The 19,676-nt window shown below is 43.1% G+C and overlaps 1 protein-coding gene across 4 annotated transcripts in view; it reads left to right on the top strand.

The window, feature by feature from the left end:
• The window catches only part of NFATC4 (nuclear factor of activated T cells 4), a 61,873-nt gene that overhangs the window by 16,271 nt on the left and 25,926 nt on the right, over nucleotides 1-19,676 (top strand). For all 4 annotated transcript variants that reach the window (XM_058183297.1, XM_058183296.1, XM_058183295.1 and 1 more), the window contains exons 2-3: nucleotides 2,196-3,171; nucleotides 18,478-18,640. In XM_058183297.1, coding sequence (XP_058039280.1) covers nucleotides 2,196-3,171; nucleotides 18,478-18,640 — 1,139 coding nt within the window. The remainder of the gene's footprint in view (nucleotides 1-2,195; nucleotides 3,172-18,477; nucleotides 18,641-19,676) is intronic.

Raw genomic sequence — 19,676 nt, 5'->3', positions numbered from 1 at the left:
GAGAGACAGAGAGGGGGGCGGGAGAGCAAGACACAGGGAAGGAGGGAGGAGGAGAGAGAGAGAGAGACAGAGAGAGAGGCAGGGAGAGACAGAGGGAGGGAGGAGGTAGAGAGAGAGAGAGAGGAGGGAGGAAGAGAGAAAGAGGGAGAGAGAGAGAAAGAAGAAGGGAGGGAGAGAGACACAGAGAGAGGCAGGGGGAGACACACACACAGAGGGAGGGGTAGGGAGAGCAAGATACAGGGAAGGAGGGAGGGAGGGAGGAAGGGAGAGAGAGAGAGAAAGAGAGAGAGAGGGAGGGAGGGAGGGGAAGAGAGAGAGAGAGATTGGCCCAAAGTCCTGTAGTGGATTTCAGTGGTTATGGATGTACATGGATCATGATTTACAACCACACTTGAGCCCCAAATTGCTGGTGCTAAGAAAGGCAGTTGTTAAGTGAATTTTGGCCCATTTTATGACCTTTCGTGCCACAGTGATTAAGTGAATCCCTGCAGCTGTTAAGTTAGTCACACAGTTGTTAAGTAAATCTGACTTCCCCATTGATTTTGTTTGTCTGAAGATCACAAAAGATAATCATGTGACCCCAGGGCACTTGCAACCGTCATAGATGTGGGTCAGTTGCCAAGCTTCTCAGTTTTGATCAGGTGACCATGGGGAAGCGGCAACCATCGTAAGTGTGAAAAGCGCTCCTAAGTCACTTTTTCTCAGTGCCGTTGTAAGTGCGAATGGCACCCTAAACGAACTGTTGTAAGTTGAGGACTACCTGTAGCTTCATTCATCACAGCCTGTGCTTTAATGCTCTGCATTTCTGTAAACCTACACCAGTGGTGGTATTCAGTTGGTTCTATCCGGTTTGGGCGAACCTGTAGCAGCGGTGGCGGGAGGCTCCGCCCACCCGCCTGGATGTAATCACATCCCATTTTTGATGCTCTGTGCATGTGCTCACATTTGCGAACCGATAGCGAAGGTAAGGTAATACCATCCGTGACCTATATGTCTGTTCACATCCACAACAGAAGTGGTTTGTGTTCATTTTTACAGACTGCAGGACTAGAAACTTGAGCTTTCAAAAACAACTGGCTCTTCTTTCAAAAAGCTGCACTGGTATTGTATTCAGTTCTGAGGAATCATTTGTGGTTTCTCTCTTTTCCTGTGGCTGAGCCTCAACCACTATCTCATACTGTTTCTCTGTAGGCCTATTTGCTGTTAGCAATGACTAATGCAGAAATTTACACAGTATATAGATGAGCAACATATAATATTGTTCTAGATTGCTCACTATTTGAATGAGTGATGTCCGATGATGTAGCAATATGTCCATTAGGGGGTCCATTTCAGAACTCCAATAAACTTCTGGAGGCCTGGCCCATCATTTATACAAGGTAGTCTTTGCATTACAACAGTGCATTTAGTGACCGTTTGAAGTTATAAGAGCACTGAAAAAAGTGACTTATGACCTCTTTTCCACAAGCAAAACCAGAGGTGGGTTTCAGCAGGTTCTGACCAGTTCTGGAGAACCGGTAGCAGAAATTTTGAGTAGTTCGGAGAACCCCACCCCCATCTATTCTCTGCCTCCCAAGTCCCAGCTGATCGGGAGGAAATGGGGATTTTGCAGTAAACTTCCCCCAGAGTGGGGTGGGAATGGGGATTTTGCAGTAACCTCCGTCTGTCACGCCCGCTACGTCCAGAGAAACAGTAGTAAAACTGAAACCCACCACTGCTTAAAACCATTGTAATATTCTGATGGTCATGTAATTAATCAACCAATTCAATTTATTACAGCCATAGACTTGAGACCAGAACAAATAAAAACACTCAGTAAATATACAATTAAAAATTCTAATATAAAAATAATACATAACAACTAAAATCTATGATAAAACCCAGTTGGTCATGCAATGAAAATTCAGACCCTTGGCAGCTGACTGTCATTTATGATGCTTGCAGTGTCCAGAAAAATCATGCTAGGACTTATTTTATGGCTGAGTCCTATTTTCGGGGAAATGGGGTAGTCCTATGTCGAGGAATATCTGTCTATCTTTAATGCTCCAATACATGTGGGAGCTAGAAGACAGCGGTAATTATTTCCAGATTGCCTTTCCTGAGAATTTCCATGAAGGAATTTCTTGGACCAGCCGACTCTGTGATTTAATTCAACAGACAAACTCTTAATTCACACTTTCTGTCTTTTTTTACAGACTTGGAAGCAGACAATCTCCCTGGCTATTGTTCACTTACCCTTGGAGACCCTCCACCTTATGCCTCTCCTCTGGGCATCCCATGTCCTCTTCACCTTGGAGGGGGCCGTGCTGGCATGCACTCTCCTCCACCCCGTCCTGCCAACTTAGATGGTGACACCTTCGAGAGCCAGCCAGCCCGGCAGGTGCGGCTGGGAGGTTCCCGGGTGCTTGAATGCCCCAGCATCCAAATCACCACCATCTCGCCGAGCCAACGGACCGATGAAGACGAGTGGGACTCTTCTCCTCGGGACTATCTCTTGCTGGAGGCTTTTGGGGGTTACCGGGAAGCGACTCCTTCTTCTGGATTCTTCACCCCAAGTCCTGCTAGCAGTGGAAGTGTCTCCCCGTGGAGCTTCTTTTCGGATGACGAGGCCCCTGCTGGAGATGACGTGGAACATGAGCTAAATGAGGCTGCAGCTCGTTTTGCCCTTAGTTCACCCTTGGGCTCACCCCGAGCATCTCCCAAGCCATGGTCATCCCCTGAAGAATCCTGGCCAACTTATAGTACCAGCTACTCCCCAAGTCGGGGAACATCGGAGGATACCTGGCTGCTTCTTGGACCTCGACCATCGTCCCCCTGCGGCAAAAGACGCTACTCCAGCTCGGAGACACATTCTTCTATATCTCCGTGCCTCTCCCGGAGGGGTAGTCTTGGTGAGGAGGCTCCGGGGGATGCCTTGGAATCGAGCAACGATGTGGTCCCGTTTAATTGCCCCGCTGCACGGCTGGCGGAAAGCATCCCTCAAAAAGCTCGCAAGACCTCAACCGAGCAGACGGTGGCCCGGAAGGAGGAAGGGAGCTGCAATGGAGAAGATGTACCCCTGGGTAGCGGGGGACTTGGGATTGCCCGCAAAGAAGGGATGGATTACCTGGCTGTCCCATCCCCCTTGTCCTGGTCCAAAGCTCGTCTTGGAGGCCACAGTCCTCTCTTCAGGTATGTGAGGGTCATGTGAGACAAGATAACTTCCATTTCTTCTCAAGACATGCAAACTTTGGCAGTTCAAATCTCACCAGGCTCAAGGTTGACTCAGCCTTCCATCCTTCCGAGGACCCAGATTATTGGGGGACAATATCCTGACTCTGTAAACCACTTAGAGAGGGCTGTAAAGCACTGTGAAGCGGTATATAAGTCTAAGTGCTATTGCTATGACCAAAGTTTGTTGAGAGAAATTTTTAGGGATCTGTCAGGCACAAAGCGAAGCATGATGGCGGAATAACACATTATCAGCTCTATAACTCCAGGGTGTGTTAAACTAACACTGATTGCCTCCCTTGACCAAATGCAGGTAGTCCTCGACTTACAGCCATTTGTTTAATGACCGTTCGAAGTTACAACGGCACTGAAAAAAAAAGTGACATGACCGTTTTTTACACTTATGACCTTTGCAATGTCCCCCATGTTCACATGATCAAAATTTGGACCCTTGGCAACTGGCTCATATTTATGACGGTTGGGTGATTTTCTTTTGTGACCTTCTGGCCAGCAAAAGTCAATCCAGATTCAGTTAACGACCGTGCCACTCATTTAACGCCTGCAATGATTCACTGTGGCAAGAAAGGTCGTAAAGGATGTCTCGCTTAGTGACGTAATTTTCGGGCTCAGTCGCGGTCATAAATCAAGGACTACCTGCAATCAAAGGCTATTGTGATTGGTCCTCACCATGACTTCATGACATAATTTATCCCCTTGGTTTCCAGTCACTGTTTCCTTGCATTTAAAGCTGAGTTGCCCACACTCCTCTCAGAGGAGATCTGCTAAATTCATCTTGCAGCTGCTGGCATAGCACTGTGGTACCAGGCTGGCATACCTGGAAGGAGAACCCCACCCAGTTGCACAGTGAGGGCTAACCTTTGTCTGTTTGTGTGCTGAAAGTGCGCATGCGCAACAGTGCACATGTGTGCCCATTAATGCAATGCACGTGCACTCTACGCATGCATGCACGATGCCCCACCCACACCCTGAGGATACGCACACAACACCCCCATGCTCCTCATGCCCCCCCCGCGCATGCACGCACGATCCCTCCACTCCCCTGTTTTTGGCCTGCATGCGTGCACGATTTTTTTTTTATTTGCATTTATATCCCGCCCTTCTCCGAAGACTCAGGGCGGCTTACACTATGTCAAGCAATAGTCTTCATCCATTTGTATATTATATACAAAGTCAACTTATTGCCCCCAACAATCTGGGTCCTCATTTTACCTACCTTATAAAGGATGGAAAGCTGAGTCAACCTTGGGCCTGGTGGGACTTGAACTTGCAGTAATTGCAAGCAGCTGTATTAATAACAGACTGACTTAGTCTGCTGAGCCACCAGAGGCCTATAGAATTTATATCCCGCCCTTCTCCGAAGACTCAGGGCGGCTTACACTATGTTAAGCAATAGTCTTCATCCATTTGTATATTATATACAAAGTCAACTTTTATTGCCCCCAACAATCTGGGTCCTTATTTTACCTACCTTATAAAGGATGGAAGGCTGAGTCAACCTTGGGCCTGGTGGGACTTGAACCTGCAGTAATTGCATGCAGCTGCTGTCAATAACACACTGTCTTAGCAGTCTGAGCCACCAGATGCCCGCCCACACCCTGCAGATGCATACACAACACCCCCATGATCCCCCTATCCCCCTACACACACTCCCGTTTTTGGTCTAGTAGGCCTCCCTGCAGCCTCCTGGCTCCAGAAACAGGCTGTGGGGGCGGGGCGCCACACCCCTCCACACTCCCACCTGCCACCCACACACGCATGCACAACCCCTGCCCTCTCACGCATGCGTGTGTCTGCCACACACACTCTGCCTCCCCTGCACATCCCGAAATTTTAACAATGGCAGGGATTGACTTAACCGCCGTGGGAAGAAAGGATGTAAAATAGGGCAAGGCTCACTGAAACAAATGTCTTGCTTAGCAACATGAATTTTGGGCTCAATTGTGGGATTGTAAATTGAGTACCAGGGGTGAAATTCAGCAGGTTCTGACAGGTTCTGGAGCGGAAATTTTGAGCAGTTTGGAGAACTGGCAAATACCACCTCTGGCTGGCCTCAGAGTGGGTGGGAATGGGGATTTTGTGATATCCTTCCCCTGGAGTGGGGTGGATATGGAGATTTTGCAGTATCCTTCACGTGGAGTTAGATGGGAATGGAGATTTTGCAGTATCCTTGCCCTGGGAGTGGGGTTGGAATGGAGATTTTGCAGTATCCTTCCCTTCCCTTCCCTTCCCTTGCCATGCCAAGCCACACCCATCAAGCCAAGCCCATCAAACCATGCCACGCCCAACAAGCCACGCTCACAGAACTGGTAGTAAAAAAAATTTGAATTCCACCACTGACTTGTGCCTATTCTTTAACATCATGATCATCAACTTCCTTTTTAAAATCCTCTAACATCCCTACCCTACAGGGGTGGTATTCACTTATCTTCGCTACTGGTTCGCAAATGTGAGTGTGCGCAGAGCCTTCTGCGCATGCGCAGAGCGTCAAAAACATGGGTAAATGGGACATGATTACATCCGGGCGGAGCCACATACAGCCACCGCACCCGGTTTGCCCAAACCGGTTAGAACTGGCTGAATATCACCACTGCTCCCTAACAAGACACTAGTAGACGTGGGTCTTTTGTCCAAATTTTTTTTCCCTGATCGTCTCTCTCATTCCCCTCCCCTAATTTTAATTCCTTTGGCTCAGGGCGGTGGGGTAAATGGGGCACCCAGGGTCCCCATTCTTTTAGCTACCTTCAAACCAGACGGCCTGACTTTGCCATTTGTGGCTCCGTCAGCTTTTTGGTCTGACTGCGAGTGGGTCTGTTGTATAAAACAACCTGTCAAGCCAGCCCAGGCAGAAAAGTCTGATGTCTCCTGTTACACATCCCAGATCCCAACTCCAGGGCTTTTGAAATGGGTTGCTGGCATAAACAGACCGTGGTTCGTTCCCTGTTAAGGTAAGCAGTTGGATCGGAAGAATTTTGCCTGCGTGGTAGATCAGCCGTCTTCCTTTCGCGCATGCCGCCAGTCTCTTTTATAATTCCACAGTTCAGGGTCAGCTTAATTCTATACTATACCCCATCTGGTGTGTGTTGTTGTTGTTGTTGTTGTTGTAAAGAAACACTGCTTAGAACTTCCAGTGTTGGAGCATTCACAATTTCTGGAGTCAAGTTGTTCCACTGATTAATTGTTCTAACTGTCACAAAATTTTTCCTTAGTTCTAAGTTGCTTCTCTCCTTGATTAGTTTCCGTCCATTGTTTCTTGTCCTTCCCTCTGGTGCTTTGAAAAATAAATTAACCCCCTCTTCTTTGTGGCAGACCCTCAAATACTGGAATACTTCTATCACATTCCCCCTAATCCTTCTTTTCTCCAGACTAGACAAACCCAAATCCTGCAGCCTTTCTTCATATGCTTTAGTCTCCAGGCCTTTAATCATCTTAGTTTTTTTTAATTTGCATTTATATCCCGCCCTTCTCCGAAGACTCAGGGCGGCTTACACTATGTCAAGCAATAGTCTTCATCCATTTGTATATTATATACAAAGTCAACTTTTTGCCCCCAACAATCTGGGTCCTCATTTTACCTACCTTATAAAGGATGGAAGGCTGAGTCAACCTTGGGCCTGGTGGGGCTTGAACCTGCAGTAATTGCAGGTTTTATGAAGTGGTATTAATACTTCACATGATTTTTTATTTATTTATTTATTTTATTTTATTTATTTTGTCACAACAATATATGTAAGTATCATACAAAAAGGTTATATAGTATATAAACATATATATGAGTAAATATATTTGTTTTCTGAGGTTTTCACGGGTGTTTGTATATAGGTCTTTGGTTGTTCGGGTTTTCTCCCGTGTAAAATTGGAAGTGTCTTGGCGACGTTTCGACGAAGTCTCATTCGTCATCTTCAGGCTTCAGCTTCGTGCTTCTGGGAGCAATGTGTGATCAGCTGTTTCTTCCTTTAACTGCTAGTGGGGTTTGAACTGATTGGGTGGGAGCTTGGCTGTGCTCTGATTGGATGGGGTTTTTCTGTGCTCTGATTGGCTGGGGTGTGTCCTGTGTTGGTGGGGGCTTGGTTGTGCTCAGTCTAGTCTGTGCTGCAGGGGATTTGAGCTGGTGAGCTGCATAGCTGTTGTTTGGCTTTGTGGTCGTGCTACATCTTCATAGTGGGTGTCAGTCTGCTGCATGAATGGATTGGAGGGTTTGAAATGGCTAATGTTGCAGCTGCGGTCTGGCTTCTGGTCCTGGTCGCAGCTTCATGATCAGTGTGGGTTTGGGTCTGCTTTCTGGGTGGATGTGCGGTGGTGACATCCTGTGTGGACCTTGTGAGTGTGGGTCTGGTGTCATTCCTCGTGTTAGGGACTCGTTTGTCAATAAGGGCGGGTTTCCAAATGGCTGGTAGGCGGGAGGTGTCATCTCGTTTGTTCATGCTGTGTGGGCGTTTCTCTATCTCAATGGCTTCTCTGATTATTCTGTTGTTAAAGTGTTCAGTTTTGGTGATAGTTCTGGTCTTTTTAAAGTCAATATCATGTCCTGTGACTTTAAAGTGTTGGACCAGGGAAGATATATATCTCTTGAGCAGCTTACCAGCTCAAATCCCCCTGCAGCACAGACTAGACTGAGCACAACCAAGCCCCCACCAACACAGGACACACCCCCAGCCAATCAGAGCACAGAAAACCCCCCATCCAATCAGAGCACAGCCAAGCTCCCACCCAATCAGTTCAAACCCCCACTAGCAGCTAAAAGCAAGAAACAGCTGCGATCACACATTGCTCCCAGAAGTGAAGCCTGAAGATGAAATGAGACTTGTAAACGTCGCCAAGACACTTCCAATTTTACACAGAAAAAACAACCAAAGATATATATATATATATATATATATATATATATATATATATATATATATATATATATATATATATATATATATATATATATATATATATGAAGAAGAAAAGAAAACAACAGGACAGGAACTAGGCACTTACTTATCAGTATGGTCCTCTTCCTCATTTTCTGATAAACATTTAACTGAACAGTGGGGACAGAGAATTAACTGATATAGAAAATTTCTGTCCCCAGCAATGAAAACTAAAAGGGTTATCAGTGCATGTAACATAGATGTCTGTATGGGTAAGACTATCAACCATGCTATCAAGCAAAACCAAGCATTTAACAGTGAGTGCCATACCATGTGCACTAAACCAACAGGTGGCAAGAAAGTAGGGGCAGTCAACACAGGTTATGTAGACAGTAAACACAAGATCAATCCAAATGGACTCAAATGTCTATACACCAATGCACAGAGTATGAGGAATAAACAGGGTGAATTAGAAATCCAAGTAAATGAGGGTAGATATGATATTGTTGCCATTACGGAAACTTGGTGGGATGAAACTGACAAATGGAACATACAGCTAGAGGATATAAATTATTTAAAAGAAAGATCAAATAAAAGAGGTGGTGGTGTTAAGTTATATATAAGAAATAACTACATCTCTAGAGAGAGACAGCAGAACAATGATGAAAACCACCTTGAATGTATTTGGGTCAATATAAAAGGGTGAAAACGATATTGCCATAGGTCTATACTATAGGCCACCCAACCAAACAGAGAGTAGATGAACTTTTGCTAGTCAGCTAACTAAGGTATGTAGGAAGCACATCACAGTAGTAATGGGGATTTTAACTACCCTGACATCAACTGGAAACAAACTCTGCACCAAGTGGAAGATCCAACAGGTTCCTAACAAACCTAGCAGACAACTTTGTTTCCCAAAAATAGAGAAGGCGACAAGGGATCAGCCATATTGGACTTAATTCTCACTAACAGAGATGAAATGATAGAAGTGTTGAAGCTACAGGAACCTTGGGGGCAAGTGACCATAATATTGGAATTCGACATTAAGCAAATACAAGTAGTAGAACAAAGTCAAACTAGAGTCTTGGACTTTAAGAGCTAATTTCAATAAACTTAGAGAGCTTGAGAAGGATTCAATGGATGAGAATCCTCAGGAAAAACAACTCAAGAAGCTTGGGAAATTTTGAAAAGTGAGATTATAAAAGCACAGTCTAACACAATACCAATGAAGAAGAAAATAATAGATCTCAAAAGAAACCAGCATGGATGCATAAAGAACTATCTGACAAATTGAAAGACAAAAGGACAAATATAAAAAGTGGAAAGAGGGCAAATAACTAAGGCAGAATATCAGCAAATAGCCGAGCCTGTAAAGATGAAGTGAGGAAAGCTAAGGCTCACAATGAACAAAGGCTAGCGACAAAAGTAAAAATAACAAAAAGCTTCTTCCAACATGTTAAAAACAAGAAAAAGTCAAGGAAACAATTGGCCCATTGCTGGGAGAAAGTGGCAAGAAGATGACAAGCAACAGGAGAAAGCAGATCTACTTAACTCATATTTTGCATCTGTCTTTACACAAAGGAAAAACAATCCAACCTATCAAAACAGCACTACAAAAACAGATTAGAAACACAAGTTAAAATAGGGAAGAAAATGGTAAGTGAACACCTGTCTACCCTAGACGAGTTCAAATCACCAGGACCAGATGGATTACACCCCAAGGTTCTGAAGGAACTGGCAGACGTGATCTCAGAACCACTGAACTATATCTTTCAAAGATTCTGGAGCACAGGGGAGCTGCCAGAGGACTGGAAAAGAGCTGATGTAGTTCCCATCTTCAAAAAAGGAAAAAAAACAGATCCAGGAAACTATAGACCTATCAGTCTGACCTCAATACCGGGGAAGATTCTGGAAAAGATAATCAAGCAACGAATCACCGAACACCTAGAAGCAAACAAAGTAATAACCAAAAGCCAACATGGGTTTGTCAAAAACAGATCATGCCAGACTAATCTTATCGCATTCTTTGACAAAATGACAAAATTAGTAGACCAGAGGAATGCTGTCGATATAATTTACTTGGACTTCAGTAAAGCATTTGATAAAGTAGACCATAACCTACTACTAGATAAAGTAGAAAAATGTGGGTTAGACAGCACCACCACCAGATGGATTCGTAACTGGCTGACCAACGTGTAGTCCTCAACGGAACTACATCCACATGGAGGGAAGTATGCAGTGGAGTACCCCAAGGCTCTGTTTTAGGCCCAGTACTCTTCAATATCTTCATCAATGACTTGGACGAGGGGATAGATGGGGAACTCATCAAATTTGCAGATGACACCAAACTGGCAGGAATAGCCAACACTCCAGAAGATAGGCTCAAGTTACAGAAAGATCTTGACAGACTTGAACATTGGGCGCTATCTAACAAAATGAAATTCAACAGTGAAAAAAGTAAGGTTCTACATTTAGGCCAAAAAAAACAAAATGCACCAGTACCGTATATGTAGTACCTTGCTCAATAGTAGTACCTGTGAGAGGGATCTTGGAGTCCTAGTGGATAACCATTTAGATATGAGCCAGCAGTGTGCAGCAGCTGTTAAAAAAGCCAACACAGTTCTGGGCTGCATAAACAGAGGGATAGAATCAAGATCACGTGAAGTGTTAGTACTACTTTATAATGCCTTGGTAAGGCCACACTTGGAATATTGCATTCAGTTTTGGTCGCCACGATGTAAAAAAGATGTTGAGACTCTAGAAAGAGTGCAGAGAAGAGCAACAAAGATGATTAGGGGACTGGAGGCTAAAACATATGAAGAACGGTTGCAGGAACTGGGTATGTCTAGTTTAACAAAAAGAAGGACTAGGGGAGACATGATAGCTGTGTTCCAATATCTCAGGGGCTGCCACAGAGAAGAGGGAGTCGGGCTGTTCTCCAAAGCACCTGAGGGTAGAACAAGAAGCAATGGGTGGAAACTGGTCAAAGAAAGAAGCAACTTAGAACTAAGGAGAAATTTCCTGACAGTTAGAACAATTAATAAGTGGAACGACTTGCCTTCAGAAGTTGTGAATGCTCCAACACTGGAAATTTTAAGAAAATGTTGATAACCATCTGACTGAGATGTGTAGGGTTTCTGTGCAGGGGTTGGACCAGAAGGCCTCAAGGTCCCTTCCAACTCTGTTGTTATGTTATGTTAAATGTGAGTAATAGTAGAAAGTTTTGTTAAATTGATTATGAAGAGACCAGACCATAGTGTTCCAAGCACTGATGATTCTGTTAAGTCATATTTTCTGCAATCTAGATTAAAGCAGTTAAATATTGAAATCTATTGGTTGCTCTTGTATTATTGCACAAAGCTGAAGAGTCTTAACAGGAAGGACATTACAGTCTGTAATAGAATTTTATATTATATTATATTATATTACAAGGGAGAAAGAATAACAAAAGACCTATGTAAATTGAGTATGGCACATTGTTCTTACTTAGTTCTGACTTTGAAGCCTGAAGATACAATAATTCAAACAAGATATCATTTATGAGAAAAGAACAACCAAAGACCTATATATATGTGTATATATATGTTTTCTGAGGTTTCTGTGTTTATGTAGGTCTTGGTTTAAAATTGCTCCCACATGAAGCTGAAGCCTAAGATGAGAAGACTGAAACGCCAAGACACTTCCAATTTTACAGGAAAAAATCAATAACCAAAGACCTACATACACACACACACACACACACACACACACACACACACACAAAAAAACTATATTATATTATATGTAGAATTATATAGAAGTAATTGTAATAGAATTACAACATGCTTGTTTATACAACAAATTGTATTATTTTTGGCTCCTGATGCTAGCTCATTTTATCATTCACTAGGACTCCAAGATTCCTCACACACAGTTACTTTTTGAGCTTTTCCAATCTGTATTTGTACCTTTGGTTTTTCCTGCCCAGGTGTAAAACGTTGCTTTTCATTCAGTTGAATTAGACAATTCAGCTGAGCTTTGAATCAAGATGTTTGTTCCTAATATGTTTGTTATTATATTAAGAAGGGACAAGGAAAACAGTCTCATCTTTTGTAATATTTTATAACTAGAAAGGATTAACTTTGGGGAATAAAGGAAAAATCTTGTTGGTTTCATTATTATAAAGGTCATTTTTAAAAAAATATGTAAGTAGTCTACTTATGACTAGTCGTTTAACAACCATTTGAGCTCTGTTTTAGGCCCAGTACTCTTCAACATCTTCATCAATGACTTGGACGAGGGATAGATGGGGAACTCATCAAATTTGCAGATGACACCAAGCTGGCAGGAATAGCCAACACTCCAGAAGATAGGCTCAAGTTACAGAAAGATCTTGACAGACTTGAACATTGGGCGCTATCTAACAAAATGAAATTCAACAGTGAAAAAGTAAGGTTCTACATTTAGGCCAAAAACAAAATGCACCAGTACCGTATATGTGGTACCTTGCTCAATAGTAGTACCTGTGAGAGGGATCTTGGAGTCCTAGTGGATAACCATCTAGATATGAGCCAGCAGTGCAGCAGCTGTTTAAAAAGCCAACACGGTTCTAGGCTACATTAACAGAGGGATAGAATCAAGATCACATGAAGTGTTAGTACCAGTTTATAATGCCATGGTAAGACCACACTTGGATATTGCATCCAGTTTTGGTCACCATGATAAAAAAAGATGTGGAGACTCTAGAAAGAGTGCAGAGAAGAGCAACAAAGATGATTAGGGGGCTAGAGGATAAAACATATAAAGAATGGTTGCTGGAATTGGTTATGTCTAGTTTAACAAAAAGAAGGACTAGGGGAGACATGATAGCTGTGTTCCAATATCTCAGGGGCTGCCACAGAGAAGAGGGAGTCGGGCTGTTCTCCAAAGCACCTGAGGGTAGAACAAGAAGCAATGGGTGGAAACTGATCAAAGAAAGAAGCAACTTAGAACTAAGGAGAAATTTCCTGACAGTTAGAACAATTAATAAGTGGAACGACTTGCCTTCAGAAGTTGTGAATGCTCCAACACTGGAAATTTTTAAGAAAATGTTGAATAACCATCTGACTGAGATTGTGTAGGGTTTCCTGCCTGTGCAGGGGGTTGGACTAGAAGGCCTCCAAGGTCCCTTCCAACTCTGTTGTTATGTTATGTTATGTCTTAGGAATGGGGTGAGGTCAATAGTAGAAAGTTTTTGGTTAAAGCTTTTGGGATTATGGGAAGAGATCACAGAGTCAGGTAAAGTGTTCCAAGCACTGATGATTCTGTTACAGAAGTCATATTTTCTGCAATCTAGATTAAAGCAGTTAACATTAAGTTTAAATCTATTGGTTGCTCTTGTATTATTGCAATTAAAGCTGAAGTAGTCTTTAACAGGAAGGACATTACAATATGTAATTGTAATAGAATTTTTTATATTATATTATATTATATTATATTACACGGGAGAAAACCCGAACAACCAAAGACCTATATATATATACCCAGCATATATATATGCTGGGTATATATATACCTATATATATACCCAGCACAGATCAACTCCGTAGCCAAGACACTCATCTCCAGAACAAAATGCTTAGCTGATGAACAACACCTAAAACCCGAACTAGACACCCTCACTAACGTACTAACATTCAATGGATTCCAAACAAATAAGATTACCAAGCTAATCCAAAAAGAACCCCCCACTAAAATCCAAGACAGAGAACAAGAAAACGGCACAGCCCTCCTCCCATATATAAAAGGCACCACAGACAGAATCAGCAAGATCCTCCACAAACACAACATCAAGACAGCATTCTGCACAAACAGAAAAATATCCACCATCCTAAGAAACCCCAAAGACAAAATTGAGTTAGAAAATCAAGGAGTATATGAAATCCCATGCATACCTGCCCCACCACATACATTGGACAAACCAACAGAAGAATAAGTGCACGCATTGAAGAACACAAGAACTCATTCAAAAAGAGAACCAACTTCTTCCTGGTCCAACACTTTAAAGTCACAGGACACGATATTGACTTTAAAAGACCAGAACTATCGCCAAAACTGAACACTTTAACAACAGAATAATCAGAGAAGCCATTGAGATAGAAAACGCCCACACAGCATGAACAAGAGATGACACCTCCGCCTACCAGCCATTTGGAAACCCGCCCTTATTGACAAACGAGTCCCTAACACGAGGAATGACACCAGACCCACACTCACAAGGTCCACACAGGATGTCACCACCGCACATCCACCCAGAAAGCAGACCCAAACCCACACTGATCATGAAGCACGACCAAGGACCAGAAGCCAGACCGCAGCTGCAACATTAGCCAATTCAAACCCCTCCAATCCATTCATGCAGCAGACTGGCACCCACTGTGAAGATGTAGCACCACAAAGCCAAACAACAGCTATGCAGCTCACCAGCTCAAATCCCCTGCAGCACAGACTAGACTGAGCACAACCAAGCCCCCACCAACACAGGACACACCCCAGCCAATCAGAGCACAGAAAACCCCATCCAATCAGAGCACAGCCAAGCTCCCACCCAATCAGTTCAAACCCCACTAGCAGTTAAAAGGAAGAAACAGCTGCGATCACACATTGCTCCCAGAAGCATGAAGCTGAAGCCTGAAGATGACATGAGACTTCGTCAAACGTCGCCAAGACACTTCCAATTTTACACGGAGAAAACCCAACAACCAAAGACCTATATACAAACACCGTGAAAACCTCAGAAAACAAATATATATATATATATATATATATATATATATATATATATATATATATATATATATATATATATATGTGTGTGTGTGTTCTGAGAGTATGAGATGTAGGTCTTTGGTTATTTGGGTTTTCTCCCGCGTAAAATTGCTCCCAGAAGCATGAAGCTGAAGCCTGAAGATGACGCATGAGACTTCGTCGAAACGTCGCCAAGACACTTCCAATTTTACACGGGAGAAAATCCGAATAACCAAAGACCTACATACACACACACACACACACACACACACACACACACATATATATAATATTATATTATATGTAATAGAATTACATAGAATATGTAATTGTAATAGAATTACAATTCTATGCTTCTGTTTATACAACCAAGGATTGTATTAGCTTTTTTGGCTCCTGCCGCACACTGCTAGCTCACATTTAAGTTATCATTCACTAGGACTCCAAGATTCCTCACACACAGTTACTGTTTTTGAGCTGGGTTTTCCCTAATCTGTATTTGTACCTTTGGTTTTTCCTGCCCAGGTGTAAAACGTTGCTTTTCATTCACCCGTTTGAATTAATATTGACAATTCAGCTGAGCTTTGTGAATTCAAGATGTTTTTGTTCCTTACGAAGACTCAGGGCGGCTTACAATGTATAAGGCAATAGTCTCATTCTATTTGTATATTTTTTACAAAGTCAACTTATTGGCCCCCCAACAATCTGGGTCCTCATTTTACCTACCTTATAAAGGGTGGAAGGCTGAGTCAATCTTGGGCCGGGCTCGAACCTGCAGTAATTGCAGGCTTTGTGTTCTAATAACAGGCTTCTCTATTGCCTGAGCTATCCCGGCCCCTACTTTGAAAGGATTGTGGGAACCTTTGGGGGAATAAAGGAAAAATATCACTTGCTGGTTTCATTGGCTATAAAGGTCATTTTTTAAAAAAATATGTAAGTAGTCTTTTACTTATGACTAGTCGTTTAACAACCATTTGGAGCTACAAAAGTTTCAGAAAGGGTTCTTTACAACCCATACAGCACTTCCATTGGTCGTAAAATGTCACATGACCACATTTTGAGCACTTCACAGCAGTGGTGAGATCCTATCAGGTTAAGAACCAGTTTGGTGATCGTGTGCACGTGTCCGCGCCAGATGTGCACTCCATGTGCATGTGCAATTGAACAAAAAATCATCTTCCACGTTAGTGCTAGGGAATTAAAACGGCTGAGGCGTGGCAATCTGCTCTGCCATGCTAATCAGCTGCGAAGATATAGGTAAGTAAAGCGTAGGATTGGGCGGGCCCAGCTGATCATCGGAGCTGCCGGTTCGTCTGAACCAGTCTGAACTGGTAGAATCCCACCCCTGCTTCACAGTCAGCTCACATTTACAGCTGGTTACAACTTCCTGTGGTCATCTGACCACGATTTGCACTGTTTTTAGTGAGATCACAAAGTTCACTTAACAACACTATAAAAATGGTTGTAAGATTGTGTCTGGTGACTTAGGTGCCTCAACTTACAACCACCATGACACATAACTAAAATTCCAATCCCAGTTATGTGTTATAAATTGACGACGTATACACCTTTTTTTTAATTTATTTTTTTATTTGCATTTATATCCCGCCCTTCTCCGCAGACTCAGGGCGGCTTACACTATGTCAAGCAATAGTCTTCATCCATTCGTATATTGTATACAAAGTCAACTTATTGCCCCCAACAATCTGGGTCCTCATTTTAATTACCTTATAAAGGATGGAAGGCTGAGTCAACCTTGGGCCTGGTGGGGCTTGAACCTGCAGTAATTGCAGGCAGCTGCTGTTAATAACAGACTGTCTTAGCAGTCTGAGCCACCAGAGGCCCTTCACCTCATTCTTATACAAATTTACTATTTTTTAATAATAGCGCACACAGCAAGCCGATACTGTTTTACGTGCAGTTTTTTTAAGCCTTGTGTTTTACATTCAGTTTTTTAAAAAAACTGTATTGCCAAAAAGAAAAATATGGAAAACAAATGCAAATGGGGACAGTGGCATAGCTATTATTAAAACACACACCAAACAAATGTCATTTCCGTCTCCCTGGGAGGGGTTTACCCTTGATCCAGTTTCTCTTGAGAACTCTGAATCTTTATATTTCAATGTTGAATTGTAGGGAAGGAAAATCTGCTAGCCCTGTGGTTGTTATTATTTGAAAAAGACAACATTGTTGGGTCGCTTTTCATTAAGTCCATGACCTGAGCATTTTGAGGTTCCCATCTTATAATGGATACCATATAACCGAAAACAACACAGAGCAGGTTATTAGAAATGATCACAGAGATTAGAGGATCTACTGTTAACTTTAGAAATCTAATAATATCAATATTTTCCACATGACAAAAAAAAATGCTTGTGGAGAAAGTTGATAAAGTTGACACTGTGAAATTGATTTGGAAAAAGAGCCCAGAAGTGCCTTTTACAAAATAGAAAATAACTGTAAAATAAATATACAGAATTCAGTATGGCATTTTATGTTGGCCAAGGCTTTGCACAATTGAACAACTTGCTGAGTTGCAATAAAGCTTCTTGTAGTACCTGTGAGAGGGATCTTAGAGTCCTAGTGGACAACCATTTAGTTATGAGCCAGTAGTGTGCAGCAGTTGCCAAAAAGGCAACACAGTTCTGGGCTGCATAAACAGAGGGATAGAATCAAGATCACTTTATAATGCCTTGGTAAGGCCACACGAGGAATATTGCATTCAGTTTTGGTTGCCACACTATAAAAAAGATGTTGAGACTCTAGAAAAAGTGCAGAGAAGAGTGGCAAAGATGAGTAGGGGACTGGAGGCTAAAACATAAAGAACGGTTGCAGGAACTGGGTATGTTTAGTTTAATGAAAGGAAAGGACTAGGGGAGATATGATAGCAGTGTTCCAATATCTCAGGGGTTGCCACAAAGAAGAGGGAGTCAAGCTATTCTCCAAAGCATCTGAGGGCAGGACAAGAAGCAATGGGTGGAAACTAATCAAGGAGAGAAGCAACTTAGAACTAAGGAGAAATTTCCTGACAGTTAGAACAACTAATCAGTGGAACAACTTGCCACCAGAAGTTGTGAATGCTCCAACACTGGAAGTTTTTAAGAAGATATTGGATAACCATTTTTCTGAAGTGGTGTAGGGTTTCCTGCCTAGACAGAGGGTTGGATTAGAAGATCTCCATGGTCCCTTTCAACTCTGTTAATCTATTAAAATACTTGCAATAGAAGTTCTTCCTGTATTAGCTAGGAAGTAGATGTTCTGACTCCAGTAGTTATGAACCCTAGAGGTGGGAAGACGTTTACAGACTTCAGTAGTAGCAGATGTGATGATTTGGGGGAGGAAATAGGTTATTGTGCTGGTGTGTGACTTCGATTTTGAACTGAGCCCTAATTTTGTGGTAAAACCCATATTTTATGCCAAAAAGAGACCGGGTTCATTCTTAGCAGTTACCCAAGTTTTTTTTGGGGGGGGAAAGTTCTCTTAATCTGACCGCAGAGATGGCAGCCCTTTGGCTTCCTGAATCTGCTCAATCTTACCAGCCCATTGACCTGACAACCGTCTCTCTCACCTTGTAGAGATGGTCTATCAAGATCAACCTCAAATGCCTTTCTGCTTTTCTCAACAGATCTTCTGCTCTTCCACCTCTGGACTGGCCGCTCCCCAGTCAGTACGAGCAGTATGAACTGAAGATCGAAGTGCAGCCTCGAACCCATCACCGGGCCCACTATGAGACGGAGGGCAGCAGGGGTGCCGTGAAAGCCACTCCAGGAGGACATCCTGTAGTGAAGGTAACTGAGGGATGGGATGATAGGCGTAATTTTTTATTAGCTGCCATGACAACCTTTTGGTCATAATCAGCAGTACATTAAAGACAGAGGTGGTTCGGACAGGTTTGGGCGAACCAGTAGCAGAAATTTGCTGAACCGGCAAATATCACCTCTGGTTGGCCTGCCCCTTCCCACCCGCTCACTGCTCGCCAGAGGGATGGCATCACAGTGGAGCTACTCGGAAGGCAGCCAGACTGCAGTGTCCCTTTAAGGTATTTTGACGCGGAGGGGGAGGGGGTCCATAAAGGGACAGGCCGCATAAGCTGCTTTTTCTGCCAGTTCTGTGGGAGTGGCTTGGTGTGGGTCATGTGACTGAGTGGGCATGGCCAACTCAGTGCCACTCACAGCAAGGTGCTGCCCCACCAAGCCAAGCCACGCCCACCAAGCCATGCCCACAGAACCAGTAGTAGAAAAATTTGAATCCCACCACTGATTAAAGAGCCAGTTTGGTCTAGCGGTTAAGGCACCAGGTTAGAAAGCTGTCTGTGGAGATTGTCAGTCATCCAGGTCATGGTTGTCCCAAAGGTGCTTTTTCAAGAGACAACTGGGCTTTCTGGTTTTTCTTTGAAGACATTTCACATCTCATCCAAGAAGCTTCTTCAGCTCTGACTGGATGGTGGGGAATGGAAGGATTTATATTCCCTGCAAACACCTGGTCATTTGCATTCTTTTATCGAGTTGTTAAGATCACTTGGAGGTTTATCTGTATCATCAGGATCACCTGAGTGGTGCAAATGGGTGTGGGGCCTTCTTGGAACTGTTGAAAGGACTGTGTTGTAGATTGGAATAGAGGATTTCCTATCCCTCCCTCTCTGTTAAGAGGAGGCTGTTCAATTTTGACATAGATGGCCTAATCTATGTCAAAATTAGAAAGGTTAGAAAGCTGAAGACCATGAGTTCTAGTTCCATCTTAGCCATGAAAAACAACTTCTAACTTTGCGCCAGTCACTTTCTCTCAGCCAGTGGTAAAACTGGTTTACTACCGGTTCTCTGGCTG

The sequence above is a fragment of the Ahaetulla prasina genome, chromosome 4, assembly GCF_028640845.1.
Source record: "Ahaetulla prasina isolate Xishuangbanna chromosome 4, ASM2864084v1, whole genome shotgun sequence".
NCBI lineage: Eukaryota > Metazoa > Chordata > Lepidosauria > Squamata > Colubridae > Ahaetulla > Ahaetulla prasina.
Note: the sequence above shows the minus strand (reverse complement) of the source record. Positions and strands in the feature narration are given on the sequence as shown.